General features: G+C 45.8%; 2 protein-coding genes across 2 annotated transcripts; both read right to left on the bottom strand.

Annotated features, from left to right (window-relative positions):
* Positions 1-441: 441 nt before the first annotated feature.
* SLAMF9 (SLAM family member 9) lies at positions 442-17,320 on the bottom strand. Its single transcript, XM_066364041.1, is given in 5 exon segments — positions 442-647; positions 2,694-2,740; positions 2,742-3,014; positions 3,450-3,536; positions 17,241-17,320. Coding segments are annotated over 5 exon segments (693 nt in total).
* Positions 17,321-21,356: 4,036 nt separating this feature from the next.
* On the bottom strand, positions 21,357-23,236 carry FCRL6 (Fc receptor like 6). Its single transcript, XM_066364040.1, is given in 5 exon segments — positions 21,357-21,538; positions 21,541-21,651; positions 21,799-21,969; positions 21,972-22,010; positions 23,221-23,236. Coding segments are annotated over 5 exon segments (519 nt in total).
* Positions 23,237-26,426: the final 3,190 nt, after the last annotated feature.

Raw genomic sequence — 26,426 nt, 5'->3', positions numbered from 1 at the left:
GGGGCACCTGGAGTGGAAGGAGAGGGGGCTGGGGGGGCACCTGGAGTGGAAGGAGAGGGGCTGGGGGGGCACCTGGAGTGGAAGAAAGGGGCTGAAGGGGCACCTGGAGTGGAAGGAGAGGGGCTGGAGGGGAACCTGGAGTGGAAGAAAGGGGGCTGGAGGGGCACCTGGAGTGGAAGGAGAGGGGCTGGGGGGGCACTGGAGAATAAGGAAAACAGGGGTGTAGGCATGCCAGAGTCATTCAGCAAGGGACAAAGCATAGCTTCTCTGGAATAGTGGTCATCTAATTCAACTTTATTGTGAGACAATCTTCCCTGGGAAAGAATGGCCCTTTGTACATACACCATTGGCCCCTGAGACAAGGAGAGCCTTGGAGGAAATAGAGGATTATTCGAGAACTAGGAAGGAACAATAGTCAGAACAGGGGTCCCCAAGGGGCGATCAGGCAAGGTGAGGGCAAGGCTTCTCTTTCTTTCTTTGTTTCATTCTGTTTCTCCTGAGTTTTTTCATCCTTGGTGTCTCACATTTTTGTGGCCTCAAATGAGCCGGAGCCCTTATAGTCAGAGTTACCAGGAGCAGCAGGAGGAGTGATGCCTTGGCCAGGAGGCAGGAGGAAGCTGAGGCCTTCTCTGAAGGGTAACCAGGATCTGGGACAGAAGAAAAAAGAGGAACACTCACAGGGGGTGATTGCAGACACCTACATCAAATCCCACAGAAAGGTCTCAAGTTCACAGTCAGTTGATGCCCCTTTGAAAGTGTCTCTAGAAATACTTATTCTATTTGCAGGAAGTCAGAAACTGAGCTCTGGGCAGCAATCTCAAGCTGAGCGAGAGACTAGAAGAGACCTTTAGAAGTTGGGAGCTGTAGGAAAAAGGAGAGCCTCCTCCCCAAATCACGGGATCAAGTCTGTGGGATGAGGTTAGGTTCTAGATTCCATGTATTCTCTTGGGAAGAACTGAGTGTGGGAGGTGGTGGCCTTGAGGCACTGCAGTAGGTGGGGCTGCCTGGGGTCCTGGTACCTACACAGAAGGTACCATTCTACCTAGTGCCATTTTACTCTGGTCTGAGTGGAGCCAGCAGGGATGAGACAGGAGCTGATGTTGCTGATGGGGTTGCTGGCCCTGCAGGTGTGGGAGAGGGCATTGTCTCTGGGCCTTCAGGATGTGTTGAGGAAAGAGCCTTCATGTGTCAGTGCCGTCCTCCCAGGATATCCTTCAATAGGTTACGTCTGGCCTGCCTTCTCTACAGAGCATGTCAGGGACATATTATAAGACCTTCCCCCGAGATCTCAAAGCTCACAGCGGTGTGAGGTTCTGAAAGCTGTCCTAGATGAAGGAGAAACACAAAAGCCTTATAGGTAATCAGAAGTTGGGTCTGTTTTACTAAGTTGCTCAACACTGGGGTATGGAGGCTGTTCTTGGAGAGTCCTTCGCTAAAACAATAAATAAACATGAACTAACAAAGCTCAGCCACCACACAATCCAGGATCCGCTGGGAAGCTGCTGGGACAGACAGAGCTGCCTGTGACATCTTCTACTGTCCCTTTATACCTTGCCTCTCTCTCTCTTACTTTGGCACCCTGTAAAGCCAGTAGCCACGGCCACCATCACAGCTGCCTGGCCCATGCAGGTTCACATTGGATTCAGACAGTCGGTAATGAAACAATAGAGCCAAGAACTGGTGGGCCATTATCTTTAATCCTAGCTTGCACCCAGCAGGCAAGTAAAAACACACACTGGGCTCCAAAACCCACTCATTCAGTGCTCACAAAGCTACTGACTTATTCGAGTTTCCTAGAATCAAAGGTTTCTAGCTCACTAGCCTTATTCACCTCTGTTCCCCAACTCTTCTCTGCACAAACTCTGCACAAACTGGATTCTCCCTCAGCATTCCGCCATCTTGGCTGCTTCTCCTGGCCTCCTCCACATGGCCTTTCTCTGCTCTCCTACAGCATGGGCCTCTCCTAGAACATAATCACTCTTCTCCCCGAACAATGAACAATGTGATCTCTCTTCCTTTTAAAACCTTTTGGCGTGAAAGCCGTCCCCCAACACATATTAACATAATCACACCCATCCCAAGCAATCACCTGGGTGACAGGCTTCCACGTGGGCAGTGCCATCTTTAACAAAGTGAGCATAATATATTTTATCTGCCCAACACACTCCACCTTCCTTCAAACCCAATTTTACTTCTATGATCCCAAAACATAATTGTCACCCTCTCAGAGACATTTATAGTTTAATCATGTCTCAGCAAGATTCAAAGTTGACTGTCAGTCAATGTTAAAGGCACTAAGAAGAAACTTGTGTTCAAGGAGAGAGGAGTCACTGATTAGTAGCCCTCAAATCACACAGGAAGATTAAAAAAATGTCTCAAGAATGGAGGTGGCATTCACACCCCCACCTCACCCCAGTGTAAAATCTCACTGGGAGAGAAGGTCTCCCAGAGATCTACAAACAAAACACCTGCCCTCTTTCTGTTGGGCGCCTCCACAGGAACAGCCTCCATGCCCCAGGGCTTTGCTGCTCCAGGTCATTCTATCTGTGGAAGCAGCCAATGCTGAGGGGACAATCTGCCTTCCAGTCCCACCCCCTCATCTCATAACCCAAGTCCTGAGACCCCTCCTCATTTGCATGGGATGCTCAGGAAAGCCAAAGAAAACAGATTTGCAGTTCCAAAGCTAAACTCACAGTAGATACATGGATTGTAGTGCTGCATGGTGAAGATATGGGATGTTCAGATTAACTTGAGCTTGATAAGACCCCAAGTCCTCCCAGCTCAGATTGCTGATGTGCAGAGAGTAGCTGCCCTGGTAGCGAGGGTTGGTCACCATGATGGTAGCCGAATGTCCCTCTTTCTCTGGCACCACCGTAGCAAGCCTTATGTGGGAGGACCAAATGATGTTCTCAATCTCTTCATCAGATGGTATTTCCAGGGGGAGAGTGATGAACCCCTGAAGGACTGCAGCCACTTCCTCAGGATCTACATCATCTCCAGAATCCCCTTTGGCTGCAGATAAAGGAAGAAAGGGTATACAAACAGCCCAGCTGTTGTATCTGGGCTACTGAGATTGGCAGCAGGTCTGTGATCTCAATCTCAATTTAACAACTTCTATGGACCCACACTCAGTCCTGTCCTCCAGCTGCCTCTTCTGGCTTTAGCTTTCTGCTGCACCTGGCTTTAGCATCTACTAGGGATTGGCTTCCATCTGTGCCCTTATCCTCCAAATTTTATCTTCTCTGTTTGCCATCATGGGACTACTCTCCCTTCAATATCCCCAGGTTCCTCATTTCTTGGTCTTTCCCTGAAGCCATACCCTTCACTCCAGAAGAGCTGAAGTATTCATTCATCCCCAAAGAAAGTGCCTTGCTAGCTCCAAGGCCCAGCAGAACAGAACAGAGTGAGAAGGACACACTCTTGTCTCAGAGCTGCAGTCTCTCTCTCCTTCCTGGAACAGCAAGAGCAGGAGCAGCCACAGAAGGGCCCCCCTGTCAGCAGCCCTGTGCCCCAGTAGAGTGACATAGCACCCAGGGCTGTGAAGAAGACAAGCTGTCAAGGGGCTATTAAAGACAGTGACTGGTAGACAGCCCTGAGGAGAGGGAAATAATTCTCACCCTATCTCCAGCTCTCTAACTTCCTCCTTTCTCACAAAGCCTTGGGAAAATTTCTCCCTCTGAGCCTCATTGTCAGATGGTTTACCCACTGACTCATGTTTCCTGTCCATCAACTCAGCTCAGATCCCACTTAAGTGAAGCCTTTATACACTCCCAATCCTTTGTGTTTTCAAATCCCCTCCTGGGCCTACCAACTCTCTCCCAAAGTCAGAATACTTTCTTTCCAGTCTTGGCAGCTCCTGTGTAGCTGTGATCATTTGATCTTATAAATGTCTTTATTTCCCTAGACAGCCTCTATCTTTTGGGATATCTGTATGTCCCACTGTTTCTGGCTCCCATGCTAGACACAAGTAACTCAACTGATATTTTTGGAATGGATAAATGAATGAATGAAGTCTTTCTATTTCAAACTAGTTATGTTCCCAATTGAGAGACTTATTCAGAGGGAGAAAAACTTGACCCTCTTTAAAACAGTAATCTGGACCAGAGAGCTGATCAAGGTTGTAAATATTATGGAAAGACTAAATCATTTTGTAAGTATATAATGTGGGTCAGATCTATTGAGGGTGAGTGCAAGGTCTCAAAAATCTTACTGATGGTCAGAGCTGTCCAGGAAGCACTTAGTAAACTTGGGAGATAATTTTGGCCCCTGGTATTCAAACTAAGACTGGACAATCACTTGTTTGTATATTCTGCAACATGTCTGACATTAGATAGTGTATTGATGTAGATGCAAATAAAACCAACTTCACCTTTTTATTCCAGAGTTTTTATGCTGTAATGTTTGATGAGTCTTACTGTCCTTAGCAAACATATCAAAGCTTCCTAGTTGATGGTTATCTGTAAATCTTAAAATGTTGCCATAAATATTTTTGTTAGTAATAACTAGAATAGTATGACAATCAAGAAAATATCAAACATGATAGCATTTATTATAAACAAGCATCTATAACAAGACCACAGGAGGTACAGTCTTTGGCACTACTGCATTCTTGGTCTTGTCAATCATTAGTCTTGTCAAACACTGTTTAAAAAGTACTGTAGCCTTGGCCAAGTAGCTCAGTGGATGGAAAGTGGTTAGGGTACTCCAAAGGTTGCAAGTTCAATTCTCTGGTCAGGGCACATGTGAGAAGCAACCAATGAGTATGTGGCTAAGATGGAACAACTAGGTAGAATAAAACAGTGAGGTGATGCTTCTCTCTCTCTTTCTCTCTCTCTCAAATTAATGGAAATGTTTTTTTTAAGTGCTGTAACAGAAGTCTGTTAGGGAAAAACAACTCACACTGAACTGCTGAGTCATTTGTCTCCTCCAACCCTACATTCCAGTAAGTAAATTACCCTGTAATAAATTCTGTTATGTTCTATGAAGTTGCCTGCATTATCTTTCAATCTGAAGCTACCTTCTCGTTATGGTAATCATTACACCTTTGCTCCACTGTCAAAGAGGTATTGAGACCAGATAAGCTTTAAGTTTCTAATAATTAATTCTAAGAGTCTGTGCTATAATGAGGAAATAAGAGTGGTGTCTCAAGATCAAGGGCACAGTAGAAACAAAGATATTCAAGTCTGGCCCTGTGCCAAGACTTCATACCATTAGGTTAGCAAATTCAGCACTTGATCAAATATTTGAGCAGCTTCTATGGTCCAGATACGGTCATAAATAGTGGGGGATTAGCAGTGACCAAGAATTTTAGATCATGACTTCTTTGAGATCATAGGCTAACAACTGACCACAGATGAGCAACTGTAAGTTTGATGAGTCCTACCGAAGGAAAAATTGGGGGAGCTTATAACAAGGGTATTTAGCGAAGTTCAAGTAAGGAAAGTGGGGAGAAGCTTTCAGGGAGAAATGATATTCAAGCTGAGACCTGAAGGATGAGTAGGATCTTCTAAGTGAAGAAGAGAATCAAGTAAATAGTTGTTAAAGTTTAATTTGTGAGCATCAAACCTCAGGGACTGGGAGTTTTTGAAAAGGTAGATCACGTCCCACCATGAGTATGAAATCTTTCTTATGTCATCTTCCTGTCTTTAAAAAATAAAATTAAAGCAAGGGGGAATAAAACAAGGTCATATGCATAATATTGGGAGTCGCAAGAGTGAGTAAATCAATTATGTTCTCTGAGAAGAAGATGCTGGAGTTAGGAATGAGAGGCTGTGTGCATGTGCAGGAGGGTGGTAATGCCTGTAAAAAATAGAAAGAAAAGGAAGCAGAAACTGAGGAGAACCTGAGACCAAGATACAGAGCAGTGTTTGCTAACTCAGCAGGGAGCTCTGAGCTAAAAGCTGACAACCTCACTGTGCACAGCCAATGGCTGCCACTGTCCAGGAGGAGCACAGATCCTGCAGGCAGCTAGGGGCTGCCAACTAACTGTACCTCTTGCAGCTGAAGACAAGTTTTCTCTTGAAAGGAGGTCTTGAAAAGAGGTCCATGGGCACCTTCATGGCTGCTACCTTGAATGTGCTGGTCAGCCCCAAAAAAACTGTCCAGATGGATTAACCCTGTCTATAAATATTAGATTATTAGGCTTATTGAGCTGAGTAAGATAATTTCATCCTTTCTACCCCCATCTTCATTGGGCTTTTTCAGTCCAATGTGGAGAATGAACTTCTCAGAGCATGGTTTTCAAGTGCTCTGAAAACCTGATTTCATTCTGCTTTATGGATTGTGATCCCAATGCAACCTCATTTCTGTCTCTCACTGCCCCATTAATCTTACTCAGTAGAGTAGTGCTCCCATGTTCCAAATGAAAACTCTGGCCTTGGCTTCAGCCTCGGTTCAGAAATGAGAACTTCCTGTCCCATGTAATATACAAAATTCCAAGTTTGAATTAGAATCAAATTCACCTTACCCCAGCTTGGGTCTGTTTCTTGCTGGAGCCCACAGTGGGGGTGGAGTGGGGAATGAGGGGTGGGAAAGCTCTCTGCTCACTCTCAGCTAGCCCCAACATTTCCCTCCCCGAACTCATGCACCCTCCTCCAGGAGGGTGGGCAAACAAGAGAGGTGTTGAAATTGTTCTTAACTGGCTGACGTTGCCCTCTGAAGGTCTAGCAGATGGTTAAGGTGGAATGTTTTCTATTGAAGGGCAGTTCTCTTCAATGGATTTTTAAGAGTTTCCACTGATTCTTTCTCTTCTACCTTTGACTCAGGGTGGATGTATCTCTATTCTAGATGGTTCTTTGAAACCTCTTTCTCAGGCCCTGACACCTTGGCCATATAATTCATCTTCTCCCCCTCACTCCTCCATCTGTCCTCATTGTATGTTACTCAAGCCAATTAAGCAGGTTGTATCACATGGATGGCCCTCAGTTGCTCACCATAAAGATTTCTTCCCCCTGACAGATTCCAAGATCTACAACATAGCACCACACTTTCAGCTGCCTCACAGGAGTCATATCTCAGTCCACCATGATTTTAGCTGTCCCAGCCCAGACTTAGGTTTCTGTCTCCTCAGATCTACATCTGCAGGGCACATATTTCAAAAGCTCTCCAAGTCTTCTCCTTGAAGTCCCCTTATCTGGCTCCTGATCAAAGAAAAAATTCCAAGCTTATGGAATTTTATAACAATTACAGCAGGTCCTTAAAATAATGATGTTTTGTTCAACATCGTTTTATTATAACATTGATGAAAGTAGGAATTTAAGTCTTGTTTATATCAATTAGCTATGGTAAAATTGGTTTTGTTATATGTCTATGTCATTTCACTTAAAGTTGCAGAACACATCAATGATGTTAAGTGAGGATTTGCCATACTTCTAAGGAAATCTCCCAACTCTCTTTCTCAACTCTCTATCCATGAATGAGGGGGTTCCAAGAGCAGTGACATGGTTCTTCTTCATCCCCATTGTGAATTTCACAAGGAGAGATCTCCTTCACTCTTCCTTTGACCTCCTGATGCAATCACATGGACACTTTGGTACAACCACAGGAGGGAGAGTCTCAGCTGACATCTGGCTTGTTGCAAACATTTACAGTTCCCTCATCACAGCCTTTGACACTGATGACATCTGCCCTGCTCTGGTGAACAGTTTCATAATTGTGTCTCTTTATCTTTAAGTATTCATCTTTGCTTTTCTGGAATGTCCTCAGCCCGGGTGCAGTGCAGCCAAGAAGTGTACAGACCCCAGAGGAAAACCCAGCTAAGGGAGTGCTGGGTTGGTGGATAGATGACCCAGCCAGGGGAGTGCTGGGTTGGTAGATAGATGACCCAGCCAGGGGAGTGCTGGGTTGGTGGATAGATGACCCAGCCAGGGGAGTGCTGGGTTAGTGGATAGATGTCCCAGCCAGGGGAGTGCTGGGTTGGTGGATAGATGACCCAGCCAGGGGAGTGCTGGGTTGGTGGATAGATGACCCAGCCAGGGGAGTTCTGAGTTGGTGGATAGATGTCCCAGCCTCCCTGACCTTCTGTGAGACAACTCTAAGGCCTGGTCTCCATGGTTCTTCAACCCCAGTTACCCACAACAGTAACCAGTCATTAACACGCCCTTTACTGGGTTTTCTCCCTTCCCTGTCTTACACTCCTCATTCTTTCAGGTTTCCTGGATTATCTTCTAGAAAGACTTCCTCCACCCAAGTTATTGCCAAAGGCCCTCTCTGGAAGAAATGTAGACTAAGAGACTATTATACATGATAAAGTGGTTGAGCAATAAAATTTAGATCCCCTCTCTCTTCTACCTCGGTCTTTAGGAGCAAATAGTCAATGAGAAATAAGACTTTTACCTCAATTCTTCTGGTATAACAGCCTTGGGAAACAGGAGTCAATGATAAAGAGGTTAGGGTAATAATAAAAGTCAAACCTTGTATCAGACTTTTCCTTAGCTTCTCTTTGTATCTGGAATTTGTGGAGCCACACAGCAGTGCTGTGGTCTTGGAAAAGCCATTAGCAGTAACTTCCAAATAAGTCACCTTCTATTCTATCAGAGGATCTGCTTTTCACTTGACATGTTTTGCCTTTATTTCACCCCCTGTAAATGTCAGGGTTAAAAGAGTGATTATTCAACTGAACCATGAAAGTGGCTGGAGAGAAGTGAAATGGTCTGCAAATCATTGAGGTGTACCCAAAAGAGCCACTATGAAACAAAGGAAAAAAGAGTATCCCTTGCAACAGACCAGGCTGGCAGGATCCCCCAAGGTGGGACAGAGCAGAACACATGAGGCACAGACAGAATCCCAACCAGGTGAGGCTGAGACAGTGAGGTGAAGAGAAGCGGAAACCAGGCTACAAAGATGTACTGGATCCAGCTCACCAGAGCCCAGAGCTTAGGTCACACTCTCTTAAGAAGTTTATATTTGTCACTAATCATCAGAGAAATTCAGATTAAAAACACAATGAGATATCACCTCACACCTTGTCAGAATGGTTACCATCAATAATGAAAAAACAACAAGTGTTGGTAAAAATGTGGAGTAAAAAGAATCTTCTGCACTGTTGGTGGGAATGCAGATTGATGCAGCCATTGTGGAAAACTCAAAAAATTAAAAATGGAACTGTCTTATGACCCAGCAATTTCACTTCTGGGTATTTATTCAAAGAAACCCAAAACTCTACTTTGAAAGACTATATACACACCTATGTTTATTGCAACATTATTTACAGTAGCCAAGATCTGGAAGCAACCCAAATGCCCATCAATAGATGAGTGGATTAAAAAAGTAGTGAGATATCTATATATAGATATATATACACACACATGCATGCACATGCACACACACATACAATGGAATATCACTCTGCAGTTAAAAACAGAATGAAATCTTACTATTTGCAACAGCATGAACAAAGCAAGAAGGTATTATGCTCACTGAAATAAGTCAGAAAAAGACAAATACCATTTGATTTTACATATATGTGGAATCTAAAGAACAAAATAAACAAACAAAACAGAAACAGACACATAAATACAGAGAACAGACTGATGGTTGCCAGAGGAAAGGAAAATTGGGGGACTGGGTGAGAGAGGTGAAGAGATGAGGAAGTAGAAATTGGTAACTACCAAACGCAGGGATGTAAAGAACAGCACAGGCAATAGTGTCAATAATATTGCAATAAATATGTATGGTAGCAGGTAGGTACTAGAAATATCACAGGGAACATTTTGTAAAGTATATGATTGTCTAACCACTATATTGTACACCTGAAATCAATACAAAATAATACTAAATGTAAACTGTAATTGAAAAAAATAAAGAAGTTTACTTGTTATATAATAGTGATAAAAAGAAGTTTACTTTTAATGAGCAAGAGAAATATAGGATGAAGGTGAAGGGAGAACACAAGGTAGAGGGAAAGTTCTCTTACTGTTATTTTAAGATGGAAGAGATTTGGACATATTTAAAACTTGAGAAAAGAAGCCATTAGCCCAGGCCCAATAGTTCAGTTGGTTAGAGCATCCTCTTGAAGCGCAAAGGTTACTGGTTCGATCCCAAGTCAGGGAACATACAGGAACAGATTGATGTTCCTGTATCTCTCTTTCTCTCCCTTCCTCTCTCACAAAAATCAATAAAGAAGAAAAAGGTGAAGGAGAAGAAGAAGCCATGATGGGTGGAGGAAGGCCTGAGAGTCAGAGCCCAGGAGGAAAAACTGGCCTTACATTGCAAGATGGTCCTTAATGAAAATCAGAAAAGATGGTCAGAGATGCAAGAAGATTTGTATGTGGTAAAAACTTAAGGGGCGTCTTGTTTGATTATTTTAATTTTCTTTCTAAAGTAGAGGAAAAGTTATCTGTTGAACCTGAAAGTTTGAGTGTGTGTGTCAAAAGCAGGTATTTCAGGAGAATAGACAAAATTTGGAACAGATAAGGTAACTCTGTGTCCAGATTTCTTGAGACAATCCCAGTCTAAGCTTGCTGTTCTAACCTAAATATTAATAGTGTTCCTTTTCACTCTTAGAAAGTGTCCTGTTTGTAGGAAAATTATGTGGTAGAACAGGAGGAAATCTCATTAAAGGACTCATAGTAAAACAGCTGAGCCTTAGGAGTTCAAGGTCACCCTTAGCTTTTCGGGTTAACAAATTGTCCTAAAGATCTGAAGAGAGTCAGTGGGATAGACAGGAAATAAGAGTAGGCATCTGGAACCAAGCTGCTTGGGTTCCTTCATCTGCAGAATGGGATACTCACAATACCTGCTTTATCGGGTGGCTGTAAAAATGAAATGGTACCTGTAAGCCCCTAGCACAGAGCCTCGTGAAGGGTTAAAGAATTGTTATGACTGAAGGTTGGTTAAGTGTCGGGATCATGGGCTTTGGCATTATGAAGACCTGGGGCCCCTTCATAATTGGCAAATGTTTGGCTATTTAACACACAGGAAGTCTCTAATGTAAGACAATGACTAGGTTTACTCAAGAATGCAGCACTCATAAGCCACTAGGCTGAGAAGACAGCAGGCATTGCTGCCAGAACATTCAGCCTAGCTTGGCATTTTCCATGACACCTGCCGCTTCACCGGCTCAGCCTAGTATGGACTCAGAGACGCAGCACACTAGGCTGAGCCCCTTTGACACACTGCTTAACGACTCATTTCTTGTATCACAGATCCCAGAGTGGTACACACACACACACACACACACACACACACACACACACACCCCTCCTCTTCTCTCACAAGTAAGATTTGTCTGCCCTTCTTTCCTAAAAGTGAGTTGCTAGGCTGCATGTCCTTAGCTTCCCTCATGCTCATTGTGTGCCGTGTGCATCAGAATCACTTGCAGCTCTGATTACAACGTGATTCCCTGGCCCCACTCCAGACCCAGGGAATTAGGATGGGGATACTGGGGGCAGAGACCTGCAAATTCACCTGATCAGTGTAGAGGGGATTCTCCTCTACACTAATATTTGAGAATACTACACTGCCTGCTCCTCTGTTTTGCTGAAACCAAGAGGAAGTTCCCCAGTCGGCCATGCCTTTGTCACCAGGCACTAAACATTTCTTTCCCCCTGAGTGGAGCAGTGACATGGCTGCCTTCTTGAGCTGGGCTTCTTAGAATCTAAGCGAGGTTCCAGGGGCTCTGAGTCTGTCCTACTGAGAAGCCACCTGGGAGTACAAAGAGCTGTCTGCAGGACTGGGCGAGGAGAGGAGGAGAGCGGAGGGGAAGCAGCAGGGGGCCGGAAACGTCAACCTGAGATGCCAGTTTTTATCCCTTGATGGATACAAGTGAAAACAAGGAACTGCTGCTCAAAGAAAAACAGTTTGGAATCTACTAATCTTGTCCAACCCCTTGTTTTACAAATTAAAAACACGAGAAACAAACCCCAGAGGTCCTGGTGGTATAGGGTTTCTTCAAGGCTACAGAGTTTACTGGCAAAGCTGAGGCCCAAACTCAGGTCTCCAGGTATCTTGCTGGCAGGACTGTACTTGATTAAACTCATCTGAGATATAACAGAATATATCTGATGATGTCCCAGCACATAGAAAACTCTCAATCAATGTTATTATTATTATTGTTGGTATCATTATTAATTTGACTTGTATTCCTTTGTTATTATTCATTTGTATTTGAGACTGGAGGTCCTCAAAGAGAGTCTGAAGGGAACAGAAGAGGTGGTCTGAGAAAAGTCAGCTGGCTGCCCAGACAGGTCTGCACAGGTTGATATTTTTCTTAGTGAATTCAGCAATGATCAGGCTCCAGCTTGTCACAGCACAGATATATAACTCCAGTCATTAATGTCCCAGAGTTTATCAGAATCTAGGATACAGACTGATTTTATCAGAGCTGTCATCAATTTACATCTAAAATTAGCCATTCATCTGAAAAATATATATGCTGTTCCAATTAAGTGCCAAGTACTGTTCTAGATGTGGCTGCTGCAGTGAGCAGGAAAACATAGAATTCCCATTCTAGTTAGACTGGGAGTTGGAGGAGAGAAGAATACACAACAAATAAACTTATATGTAACAGGCAGTAATCAAGTGCTGTGAGGGAAAACAAAGCAGGAAAAGAGACTAAAGAGGGATGACAGAAGAAGTGCACTTTGCTGGGCGTTCAGACCAAATTCACCAGTTGCAGCGACATTGCCCTGATGTCTCCTCCTGGCACAGGGTCAGTATGTGGAGTTATTAACAGAAGTCTGGGGAGCATGGCATGAAAGGAAAGGAGATGAACTATGAGTCAGCCATCTGGTTGACGTGCACGGTGCTTATGTACAGTGCCAACATTAGTAGAAGCTGGGTGGGGGTCATACAGAAACAGCAATTCTGTAAATCTAGAATTAGCTCAAAATAAAAACTTTAAAATTTTTTTAATTAAAAAATAAATTAGAAAAAAAATAATGACAACCTATTGCATCCATCTCTACAGTATGCTCCTCCTACCAAGTTGCCTGAGTACCACAGTGTGGCTGAAAGAGTCCCCAGACCAAATTGGGATGGCATTGGCAGAATTGACTTCTGTGACTGTTCTTATAGAGTCCACACTATGCAGTCTTATTTTCCTAATAAAGTAGGTACATTCGTTTGACCATTTGTTTCTTTGGGGATGATTTGCAAATTTCATTTCTGATCTGCTAAGAAATGACTAAATATTCAGGAACTAATTTTTCCTTTTCCATAACTACCTACTCCCCTCCCATCATGCAAACACACAAAAATTACTTCTCTTGCTAAAGGCGGCAGCTGTCCCATCATGGGATACAAAATGTTCTCCCCAGAGAACACCCCTTTCCCCGTCAAGTTCCCCAATGAGTTTATCACTTTTAAAGGTTTTGTGACACCCTTGGTGTCACTCTGCGATCTGAGTCAAGCCCTTCTTCTTAGAAGACGGAGGGGCTATCTGGAGTCCTGACCTGAGAGCACTGAAAGCTGCTTGGAGTTTAGGCCATGACATTGTGAGAGAGCATTTCCTGGAACCGAGAGGTCTCCCCTCTGTGAGAGGAGAGCACCCTGGTAAAAGAACACCAACAATGGACACATTTTCTCCCAATCTATGGAAATGGCTAAAGAATGAGGAAGGCCTTGGGAATCCCCAGTCTACTAGAAGAGGTAATAGAGGGACAGAAGGGGAAGTTGATGATCTAGGAGCAGCTACCCCCATCATTCTGTGGATGTGGGAAGCAGAGGTAGAGAGGAGAATTTTCTTGAGATTGACCACGCCTGGCATTAGGGGTTGGCAGTTTGACTGACTGTGAATTATTACATTGGGAGCAGCTGGATGAGGGACAAGAGGTATAGTGCCTGAAAGGTAGGTGACTTTTCACAAACTCACCTGATGGAGGTGTTACATAAAGGCTCTGCAGTCCACTTCTCTTTCCATTCAGGGCTCCCAAAGCCACTGACTCATTCGAGTTTCCTAGAATCAAAGGTTTCTACCTCTTTCTTGTAGAACAATGGTTTCTATTTCTTAACTTTAGAGAATATTCACACAGCCCTTTCCTAAAAGGTATATAATATTACAAGAAACTCAATAAGTGAAACTAATAAAAATAAATTTTTCTAATGAAGCCCATCTCATTTAAGCCCCAAAGGCAAGTTCTTGGAGACCGAAGGGTTCTGTGCAGCTTCCCTGTTGAGGGAATGCAAATGGCGAAGAAACAAGGCAGCAAGAGCGGGTGGAATTTCAGGACGTCTACCCACATCTCCAATAGAATGGCTAAAATTTCTTCTATTTACATATTGGGTTTATAAAAAGATTTCCTGTGAGGAAAACTTTACTTTAAAAAAACAAACAAAAAAAAAAGCCACTACTCACTCTGTTCATAATCCTCTAAAATAGTGTTTATTACTAATTTTGAAGCTTTAAAAAAAAAGGATGTTATGTGTTCCAATAAGTAACCATGGCTTACTCTGGCAGAGGTCCTCAAAGCTGGGGTTGAAGGAGTTTGCCCCCATTGAGAATTACTAACTCCAGTTAAGCAAGATGCTTAGAAAGCTGAAACCCAGCCATGTCATAAGGACCCTGCAGACTTATCCTACTGAAGTGCTTTGATGTAATGCCTAGATTCCGTGTGGAAGGGAGTTGCAAAGTAGGAACATTCAATGGGGTTCCAGAAAAGATGTAGCTGAAGATACTATTCCCTAGGATGACATAGCATCCTTCAAAAAACAATGTCTCCCAGTGGCTGTTTCCCTGAGCAGTCCAGTGGTTACATCGCACACCTCACTGCCTGCCCTCTCAGAGTTGCTGCTGTTGTATAGAGAGCTACATGTGTAGCCTTCCTATAGCCAGGATAGAATACTAAATAAGCAGTTTCGATACTGACTTTGTTCCCTGCTCCAGCTTGTCTTCCTACCCTGCTTTCTTCTAGTGACATCTTCCTAACTGATTGCTGTCTTATCTTGCCACACTGAATGCATTTTGTAAGACATCTGAGAGAGTTTAACCAAGCTTCCATTTAGAAGGAATACAGTCTACACAAGACCACCTTCATTTCTTTTTCTTTTTTTCTTTTGAAAGAGAGACAGAGGGAGGAGAGAGATGAGAAGCATAAACTCGTAGTTGCTTCACTTTAGTTTTTCATTGATTGCTTCTCGTATATGCCTTGATGGCAGTGGGGGGTGGGATTGGGAGGTGGGGATTCAAGCCCAGCCAGTGACCTCTTGCTCAAGTCAGAGACTTTGGGCTCAAGCCAGCAAACTTGGGGATGATCTCGCACTCAAGCTGGTGACACTGTGCTCAAGCTAGCAACCCCAAGCTCAAGTCAACGGGCCCAGCAGCAAGCTAGTGACCTCGAAGTTTCAACCCGGGTACTTCAGCATTACAGGTCCATGCTCTATCCACTGCACCACCACCACAAGTCAGGTGCGACCAACCTCACTTCTGACACCAATTGCAAGTTCCAGAGTTTCCCCAAACTACCCTTAGTTTCAATAATTTGCTAGCGGACTCATAGAGCACACTGAAAGCTTTCATACTCATAGCTATGGTTCATTACAGAAAAAGAATACAGATTAAAACAACCACAGGAAGAAGTGCATCCATCCAGGGAAAGTACAAACATATCCTCTCTCTGTGGAATCTGAGGTCAGCATTATGCTCAACATGTGACAATACACACAGAAAAGCTCACCCAAGCCTTAGCCCCAGTTTTGTTTTGTTGGGGCTTAATGCCATAGGGCCCATATAGCTGACCTTTAGTTTCCAGCCCTTCCAAAGGTTGGGCTGATAAATTAGCCTCCAGTCCTTCTGAATATAGAAAAGATACTGCATGACTGTAGGACCAGTAGTCGCGGCCACCATCATAGTTGCCTGGCCCGTGCAAGTTAGCATTTGATTCGGACAGACAGTAATAAAACAATGGAGTGAAGAACTAGTGGGCCATTACCTTTAACCTTGCTTGCACCAGAGGGCAAGAAAATACACACAGTAGAAAAACACTTCTCTTTCCATTCAGGGCTCCCAAAGCCACTGACTCATTCGAGTTTCCTAGAATCAAAGGTTTCTACCTCACCAGCCTCATTCACCTCTGTTCCTCATCTTTCTGCACAAACTCTGCACAAACTGGCTTCTCCTTCAGCACTCCGCCATCTTGGCTGCTTCTCCTCTCCTCCATGTGGCCTTTCGCTGCTCTCCTCCTGCATGGGCTTCTCTGCTTCATTTTATAGTATAGAAATCAAAACCTTTAATCCAAAATACAAACAAGGAAGTCTCTGATACAAAGTCATTTATCTGAGGTATAATGGGAGTCTTCATGAGAGTGCACCACCCCACATCATGCAACAGTCAAGGGTGTGGGGAGAAACTTAGTTTTAAAAGTATGCCTTAGGCTATAATGACTTTGCCAGCTTACAGCCTGTCTCCCACACCCAAAGCAAGCAAACATATATATCATAGTTACAAACTTATTTGACCAACATTCCACCCCTTTTGCTCACTTTACAATCTAAAGCACAGGTATTCCTGCCCAAGGAAATTAGGCACATTACACAAATTACAACAACATGACAAATCATACAATTTCAACAATTACAAAGATACACTTCACCAGTCTCTGAGCACTTTGCCAAAAGTGCAAAATGTCCTCGGCCTTCTTCCTAGCCGTCTGAAAGGCTTCCCAGGGCAGGGGAAGGGCCTCCAGCAAAGCTGCCCCCCACCCCCATCAGGGTATTTCACATTGTCCAAAATCCATAAGTCCATCCAACAAAGGAGCCAGTGCTCACTCCGGTCATAGTACAGGAATCAGTCCACGCACATGAGACCTTAGCCACCCCCCTCATTCCTGCTGTCCTGGGAGGTCTTACACTGTCCCAAAGAGGAGCACGTGGAAACAGCAGTCAGCATTTCCATCTCTGCTTCAGAGAGCATGATTGCAGCCACCCCTATGTCCCAAAAGTCACAGACCTACCAGGAGCGTAGAAGGTACTCCTTGCTGCTGGGCTCTCATCTTCTGGAGACTGCAGATCACAACTCCAGACCGATTCTCCTCATCCTCCAAAGAGGAACTGAAAACACCAGCTCCCACTGCCAGGCTTGAGTCCCGGGCCTCCGCCACCTTCTGCTCCACGGGCCTTGCAGCCCCGGCCCCGGCCTCAGCCCTGGCCTCCCGCCACTGCTAGCTCTCCACCATGTCCAGGGCAATCTGCTACTCATGAACCTGTGATTCCTTCTCCAGTGGCTGCTCCATTTCCAAGAGAATCTTGCGAACCTGGTCAGCCTCCTCCAGTGCTCCAGCTCTAGAGCCGGCATCCCTTTCTCTCACGTTTGCTCCAGCTTCTTCCACTGTTCAGTTTGCAGGTCCCAGGCAGCCTCTTCCACAGAGCTCTCAGTTTCCTCATGCATGGCTGTAAAAGTCAGCCAGCCTATGGCCCCAAAAGGACGCCATGGGGAACCATAACAGCGGCCAGTCCTTTACTCCAGTGGTCCCCAACCCCCGGGCCACGGACCAGTACCGGTCCATGGGCCATTTGGTACCGGTCTGCAGAGAAAGAATAAATAACTTACATTATTTCCGTTTTATTTATATTTAAGTCTGAACGATGTTTTATTTATAAAAAATGACCAGATTCCCTCTGTTACATCCATCTAAGACTCACTCTTGATGCTTGTCTCGGTCACGTGATACATATATCCATCCCACCCTAAAGGCCGGTCCCTGAAAATATTTTCTGACATTAAACTGATCCGTGGCCCAAAAAGGTTGGGGACCACTGCTCTACTCCACTGCTCAAAGGTGGTGGTGGCTCTATACCGATCTGTATTGAATCCTGCCACAGACTATGCCAAATGTATGGCCAGTAGCCATGGCTGCCATCACAGCCGCCTGGCCATGCAGGTTTGATTCGGACAAACAGTAATGAAACAACAAAGCCAAGAACTGGTGGGCCATTAGCTTTAATCCTAGTTTGCACCCCGCAGGCAAAAAAAATATACACAATGGGAAAACATTTTCCTTTCAGTTCAGGGCTCCCAAAGCCACTGACTCATCCAAGTTTCCTAGAATCAAAGATTTCTTCCTCACCAGCCTTATTCACCTCTGTTCCCCATCTCCTCCTCTCTGCACAAACTCTGCACAAACTGGCTTCTCCTTCAGCACTCCAACATCTTGGCTGCTTCTCCTCTCCTCCATGTGGCCTTTCACTGCTCTCCTCCAGCATGCTTCTCCTCTCCTCCATGTGGCCTTTCGCTGCTCTCTTCCAGCATGATTTTTATAGTGTAGAAACCAAATCCTTTAATCCAATATACAAACAAGGAAGTCTCTGAAACAAAGTCACTTATCTGAGGCATAATGGGATTCCTCATGAGAGTGTACCACCCCACATCATGCAACAGTCAAGGGTGTGGGGAAAAGCTTAGTTTTAAAACTATGCCTTAGGCTATAATGACTTTGCCAGTTTACAGCCTGTCTCCCACACCCAAAGTGAGCAAACATATATATCATATTTACAAACTTATTTGACCAACAATTATCTTCCAGTAGGCAATAACAAAGGACAGACCTCTCTTTGGGTAAAGTTAATTCTTTACTACAGAATATGTTAAATTCATCTTAAACAAGGTGAAGAGAAGGAAAAAAGAAATAAACCAACCAATCAAATTGTATCAGTTCCTACATGAGCAGATTGCTGACACTGTGCCGCATTGATAATAATGCTTCTGAGGGAGAGAATAAGGTTGAGGGACTCCAGCACGGACACTCTGTACTCACAGTCACTGAGCCATTCTGTGAGCTGGCTGTGCTGCTCCTGGTCTCTGACTTAGAGGAGGAGTTAGAGTGAGTGGAGGAGAAACCTTATGTGCCCTCTGAGACCTGGGAAAGCATAAAGATCCTGCTGAGGTTGAGGCAGATTCAGATTTATTCCACCTTCTCCTGTTATTAGGTAAGGGATTCTCAGGCTAAGCCAGTTAAGATGGGTGCCTGTGTGGTAGGAGGTGGGAGTCCTAGCAGCTTTGCAGAACTATTTAGAAAGGATGCTGAGTCAAGGTCATAGCTGGCAACCAGTGTCCAGAGCAGGGGTCCCCAAACTACGGCCCGCGGGCCACATGTGGCCCCCTGAGGCCATTTATCTGGCCCCCACCGCACTTCCGGAAGGGGCACCCCTTTCATTGGTGGTCAGTGAGAGAAGCACTGTATGTGGCAGCGCCACAAAGCACAGCATCGCTCATGTACAGTACTACTTCCGGTGATGCAGGATGCACGCGTCACGGTTCCAGAAGCGTGTCATATCACTTGTTATGGCTAGCAGTGACAAATATGGAACCGGACATTGACCATCTCATTAGCCAAAAGCAGGCCCATAGTTCCCATTGAAATACTCGTCAGTTTGTTGATTTAAATTTACTTGTTCTTTATTTTATATATTGTATTTGTTCCCGTTTTGTTTTTTTACTTTAAAATAAGATATGTGCAGTGTGCATAGGGATTTGTTAATAGTTTTTTTTTCATAGTCCGGCCCTCCAACAGTCTGAAGGATAGTGAACTGGCTCCCTGTGTAAAAAGTTTGGGGACCCCTGGTCCAGAGTCTTAGAGCCACTCTCACAAGTCTTTAGGCAGTGCCGAGGCAAAACAGCTGCTGTTTCTCCTCTTATGCCCTAAGGAGTCCTGGGAAGAGGAAGCTTGTGGTTCCTGAAGCACTTCCTGTCTGTGAGGCTGCAGAACCTCCCTGCAGAGCAGCAGCAGACAGATGATGTGAGGGCTCACTCCAGCCACCAGGGGAGGAAAAAATGCAACTAGCTAAAGAGAGGGTACCTGAAGACCAGGGATGAAATGGGGGCCAAGTTGAGGTTTGGAGGCTTCCTATGAGTCTCCTGAGCCCACCTTCCCACAGCACTTCAGCTCTAAGCTCTCTCTGTTCATGTCCCTGTGTCTTTTGGGCTCTCCCCCTCCATAAAATTCTCTAACATGTACTTCCTTAGTCAGCACAAGCCTCCATAATAAAATATCACAGACTGGGTGACTTAAAGAACAGAAATTTATTTTCTCATGGTTCTGGAGGCTAGAAGTGCCAGCAAGGTAGGTTTCATTCTGAGGCCCCTTCTCTTGGCTCATAGATGGCAGCCAACTCCATACACGTTCTCATGACATTTTCTTTTTCAAGCCTGGAGAGGAAGAAAGAGAGAGGGGAGGAGAGAGGGAGGGAGAGTGATTCATGGAACTCTCTAATGACTTTTCTATTAAGGGCACTAATCCCATCCTTGGGGCCCCCACCCTCCTAACCTCATCTAACCCTAATTACTTTCCAAAGGTCCCACCTTTAATACCATCACATTAAGGGGTAGGGCTTCAATAAATACATTTGGGTGGGGGTGGGGGAGGACACACATTTACTCCATAATGCACATTCTGTGGCCTATCCACAAGAGAGAAGTTGGCCGTGTCTCAGGCTCAAATCCAGAAGGCTCACATTTAGTAATACCCTTAGGAAAGTGGTTCTCTAGAGGGCTCATACCATCTGTGATTATAAAAAAAAAAAGGGCACATCTGCCTGACCAAGCAGTGGCGCAGTGGATAGAGCATCGAACAGAGATGCGGAAGACCCAGGTTCGAGACCCCGAGGTCGCCAGCTTGAGCATGGGCTCATCTGGTTTGAGCAAAGCTCACCAGCTTGGACCCAAGGTCGCTGGCTCAAGCAAGGGGTTACTCGGTCTGCTGTAGCCCCACGGTCAAGGCACATATGAGAGGGCAATCAATGAACAACTAAGGTGTCACAACGAAAAACTAATGATTGATGCTTCTCATCTCTCTTTGTTCCTGTCTGTCTGTCCCTATCTGTCCCTCTCTCTGACTCTCTCTGTCTCTGTAAAAAAAAAGGGGGGGGCACATCTAACTGCTTATTTGAATGGGGCTTGAGATATCTATTTTTCTACACATCTTCCTCCTCCATGCTCCCAAACTCTGTGCTGGCTGGTAGGAGGTACATGGAGTAGTGAAGTCTGCCCCTGGCCAGCTTGCTGGACTCAGAGCCAGCTGGAGGACAAGACATACCATCCAGGAATGTCTCAGCCTGGCTTGTCTCTTTTTTTTTTTCTTTTTCTGAAGTTGGAAATGGGGAGGCAGTCAGACAGATTCCCGCATGTGCCTGACAGAGATCCACCCGGCACGCCCACCAGGGGCGACGCTCTGCCCACCAGGGGGCGATGCTCTGCCCATCTTGGGGCGTCCCTCTGCCGCAATCAGAGCCATTCCAGCGCCTGAGGCAGAGGCCACAGAGTCATCCTCAGTGCCCGGGCCAACTTTGCTCCAATGGAGCCTCAGCTGCGGGAGATGAAGAGAGAGACAGAGAGGAGAGGGGGGAGGGGTGGAGAAGCAGATGGGCACCTCTCCTGTGTGCCCTGGCCGGGAATCAAACCCAGGACTCCCGCACGCCAGGCCGACATTCTACCACCGAGCCAACCGGCCAGGGCCCTGGCTTGTCTCTTTGAAGACACTGTTCTAAGCCTCACAGGTATAGTTCCCAGCATCTTGCTCTGATGTCATCGGGAAAAGGAGGGAGGCAGCTTCGCCGTGGGGGCAAGGGAGTGCTGAGCAGTTCCCCAGGATCTCCCCATCAAGAAAGAATAGTACAAGATGGGAAGGGAGCCCCTCTGGGCCTCACAGAGAGGTTTCACCCGGTCCCCCACAGCGAGGTCAGGCAGCCCAGGGTGCAGAGTCAGCAGAAGATGAGACCTAGGAGCTAAAGCAGCACTCAGGGTGGGAGGTCAGCTGGAACACCAGGGCTCTTGTCTCCTCCTCCCTCATCGACCCCTCTCCACACTCCCAGGGGAGTCCACTACCTAATGTTCAGACTCCTGAGGAATGTCTTCGTATCTCCCCTACTAACTCCACACTCTGATCCCCAGCTAAACCCTGCCACCCTCAGGGGTTGCCTTCTACCAGTATAGCTTAGAGTCTCCTTCCTTGGCTTTTGGGATGCAGAGCTCTGGGTGGAGGCCCCTATCCTGCAAGGCGTGGCCTTCCTTGTAGAAGAAGAGGAGCTGTGATGTCAACCTCTACAGTGAAGCTTTGTCTGGCATCTCAGAGTCAGGGTGCTCCCTTATGGGGCTTGAGAGAAGGGCCAGTGCTCAGCACAAGAGGCAGGAAGAGGTAGGCCCAGGGCTCAAGAGGTGGGTCTTAGACAGTGTGTCTCCAGGACACGGAGGGAGACAGTGTAATAATCCCCCAGGACCTGGCCTCTCACCCTAATCACTGGCTCTGAGACAACTCCCACAATGCCTCAGCCTCTGGAATCCCAGAGTCAAAGGGTCTTAGAGGTCATCTAGTCCCCAGAGGGGAAGGGTCTGGCCCAGGTTTCATGGTCAGTGAGTGGCAGAGCTAGTTCAAGGCTCTTCCCCTTACCCTCCCCCAGGCATCTCTCCCTTCCTCCCCTGGCTCCAGATGTGTCCTGTGTGTGTATGGGGAATGAGGGGGGGGGGTGCCAGGGCAGCATCATGTGTCAGGGCCCTGTGGATTGGCCCTGCATCAGGGGCAGCCAGAGGGAAGGGTGCTGCCCAGAGAGCTGCTGACCTCTAGGAACCATGGCATCTCTGAGATTTGTCTGCCCATGTGGAGGGTGTACAACACATCCCTAACTTTACTAGCCATTACTTCTCATTGTTGCTGCCCCTATGATCAGAGGCTGGTTATCCTTAAAGAAATAGAAAAGTTTTCTGCCTTTGTAGAACTTCACCTGGTACAGGGCTGAGTTCTTCCTTCCCTGGCATTGCAGAATCAAGATGTCTCCTTCAAACACAAGGTTTGACCAAAGGCGGAGGACCAGCTGGACTGTGAAACATAGGAACAATGTTACCCTGGAGCTGCGGGTCTCATCAGTTCAGTTTCTCACTCTGTCTCCCAGCCTAGGGCCTCCTGCTGAGGATGGAGGGCCCCAGACAGCACTCCGCAGTTGTCACTGTCCCTCAGTCCTTCAAGTCAGGCTAAAACAGCACCTCTGCTCCTCTCTCCTCTTTTTCTCTTTTTCTTTCCCTCTTTTCCCCTTTCTTCTGTCTTTTCCTCTCTTCCTGATCCTACTTTATATTGGGTTTTTCTCATCCTTGACATGTTTAGTTCTAAGTAGGGCCATTCCAACCACTTAGCTATCTTATTCTTCTTGAAGAGATTCTCATTTTTTACACTTCACATCCTTCTAACTCAATAGTCCCCAAGTTCAGTGACAGCTAGACCCTGTCTAGACCCTGTGAGAATCAGGAATGGGAAAGCCTAGGCTGGTTCCCTCCTACCTCCTCAGAGGCTATCCCAGGCTCACTTTCCATCACTGCCATGTTCCAGTCCACATTCCCAGCAGGGTATGAGTGACACTAGGAGATAGAATATATATATATATATATTGCTTATTACAACAAAAGAATAAAAACAACTACATGTTAGTTAATAAGGAAGTAGTTAAATTATTATGGTCCAGCCATGTAAAACAATGTCGCCAAGAGAAAAAAAAGAAGTTCATACTATCCTTATGAACTTAGCCCCAATGTAGTGTTAGTGAAAGAAATATAAAGCAACACACAGAACTGTGAGCACAGAGCAACTCCATTTGTGTATAAAAGATATACATATACACATTCACATACATCTATATGTTTGTATATGCATATTAAAAAAATTTTAGAATATAATAGGTAGACTGGTTAACTCATGGATTACAATTTAGAAGAAATAATTTTCACAATGTGCTTCTTTGTCTTGTTTTGTTTAATCTAATATTTTTACCATTTTCACATATATGTTTTGATTTAAAACCAGATAAATTACAAGATTCTAGTGTCTTCTTTATTTCCCTATACATCTTTCAATAAACCTCTCTATGTTACATGAGTATGGATCCATTCCTGACAACTGAAAGTCCTGAGTAAGAACTGAGTTTCTCAGTGCACAGTGAGAATGGTTGGAGGTAAGGAGTAGACTCTGGAATCAGGAGCCCAAGACACTGTAGCTCAGACAGGGGAGGGTGAGTAGGAGAGAAGCCTGCCAATGGATGATAAGCTTAAATTTTATTGGTGGTAGAAGATAAGAGAGAGATCAAAATCATGCTTGAGCCCATGTCCTTGGGGTTTCTGCTGGAATTTGGTTCTGACATTGCTTTCTCTCTCTCATTATGGAAAAGGTTCATTGTGTCCCTGCAAGATGAGCTCCCAGTAGGGAAAGCCACACCATCTTTTAGCCTGCTACCGGAACAGTTATTGGAGAGGCTGGAGGAAATGAGAGAAAATGGCTGACAAGGAAAAGCAGAATGTGCCTAGGTACAGATATTTGTCACTGGGTACTAGCGGAGACAGGAAAGTTCAGGGCCATTCACAGAAGAAAAGAGGCCCTGAGACCTCCCTTACCTTCAGATCTGGAATATAGCATTGCACATATAGGCACAAAAACCCGAGCTCAGCAAGACAGTGATAGCTTCACTGACTAATCAAAGTCAAGGGCTGTAGTGACCTAAGCCAGAGAACTGTTCCCTCAGACAGACACTTCCAAACATTCTGAATGGTCAGAATAAGACATGAACATAGGCATACATACAGGAGCAGTAGGGATATGGAATTAAAGAAGCACTAAACTTGCCTGACCAGGCGGCGCAGTGGATAGAGCATCAGACTGGGATGCGGAGGATCCAGGTTTGACACCCAGAGGTCTCCAGCTTGAGCGAGGGCTCATCTGGTTTGAGCAAGGCTCACCAGCTTAGACTCAAGGTCGCTGGCTTGAGCAAGGGGTTACTCCGTCTGCTGTAGCCCCACGGTCAAGGCACATATGAGAAAGCAATCAATGAACAACTAAGGTGTCGCAACAAAAAACTGATGATTGATGCTTCTCATCTCTCTCCATTCCTGTCTTTCTGTCCCTATTTATCACTACAATCTGCAGTTGAGAAAAGTATAGGGATTACATTTGGTAATAAGGACTTGCTAATAGATAGAGTGGTTAAATGTGAGAATAGTGGGTACATACAGGAGAATAAGTGAGCCCCTTACCTCCTCTTCTTGCACAGATATGGAAAGTGCCAGTCCCCACCACTTCCCTAGCTCCACATAGAAAATTTCTGCATAGCATCTGACTATCTGGTTTTAGGGTCTCCACAGAGCCAGCCCAAGGTATACCTCTCCCAACTCTCTGCCCTCCCTGTTTCAGGAAAAACAACCAAACATGGTTTGATGGAACTTTGATGACAAGAATCTTGTCCTCGCCCTGGCCGGTTGGCTCAGCGGTAGAGCATCGGCCTAGCATGTGGAGGACCCAGGTTCGATTCCCGGCCAGGGCACACAGGAGAAGTGCCCATTTGCTTCTCCACCCCTCCACCGCGCTTTCCTCTCTGTCTCTCTCTTCCCCTCCCGCAGCCAAGGCTCCATTGGAGCAAAGATGGCCCGGGCGCTGGGGATGGCTCTGTGGCCTCTGCCCCAGGCGCTAGAGTGGCTCTGGTCGCAACATGGCGATGCCCAGGATGGGCAGAGCATCGCCCCCTGGTGGGCAGAGCGTCGCCCCTGGTGGGCGTGCCGGGTGGATCCCGGTCAGGCGCATGCGGGAGTCTGTCTGACTGTCTCTCCCCGTTTCCAGCTTCAGAAAAATGAAAAAAAAAAAAAAAAGAATCTTGTCCTCACCTGACCAGGCAGTGACGTAGTGGATAGAGCATTGGACTGGGATGTGGAAGACCCAGGTTCGAGACCTTGAAGTTGCCAGCTTGAGCGCAGGCTCATCTGGTTTGAGCAAAAGCTCACCAGCTTGAGCCCAAGGTCGCTGGCTTGAGCAAGGGGTTACTCAGTCCACTGAAGGCCCGCGGTCAAGGCACATATGAGAAAGCAATCAATGAACAACTAAGGTGTTGCAACACGCAATGAAAAACTAATGATTGATGCTTCTCATCTCTCCATTCCTGTCTGTCTGTCCCTGTCTGTCCCTCTCTCTGACTCTCTTTCTGTCTCTGAAAAAAAAAGAAAAAGAAAAAGGAATCTTCTTCTCTAAGAAGAAGCAGGGACCCTGGCCAGTTGTCACAATGGTAGAGTGTTGGCCCAACATGTGGATATTCTGGGTTCGATTCCCAGTCAGGGCACAGAGAAAAGGTGCCCATCTACTTCTCCACTCCTCCCTCTCTCATTCCCTCTTCCTCTCCCACAGCCATGGCTCAATTGGAGTGATGGAGTGATTTGGCCCTGGGTGCTGGGGTTGGATCTATGGCCTCGCCTCAGATGTGAAGAAGAGCTCAGTTGCTAAGCAATGGAGCAACATCCAGGATGGGCAGAACATCATCCCCTACTGGGCTTGCTGGGTGGACCCCAGTTGGGACATATGTGGGAGTCTGTTTATGCCTTCCCCTCCTCTCACTGAATAAAAAAAAAAGAAGCAAAGAAGCAGGCAGGAGATGACCCTGGATGGAGATGGGAGACTTTATAAGGGAGAACTTGACTTTGGTGTCAACCGTTATAGGAAAGGTGAATCTTCATACAGGATACCAGGTCTGATAAGATGGTT

The sequence above is a fragment of the Saccopteryx leptura genome, chromosome 2 (genome assembly GCF_036850995.1).
Source record: "Saccopteryx leptura isolate mSacLep1 chromosome 2, mSacLep1_pri_phased_curated, whole genome shotgun sequence".
Classification (NCBI taxonomy): Eukaryota; Metazoa; Chordata; class Mammalia; order Chiroptera; family Emballonuridae; genus Saccopteryx; species Saccopteryx leptura.
Note: the sequence above shows the minus strand (reverse complement) of the source record. Positions and strands in the feature narration are given on the sequence as shown.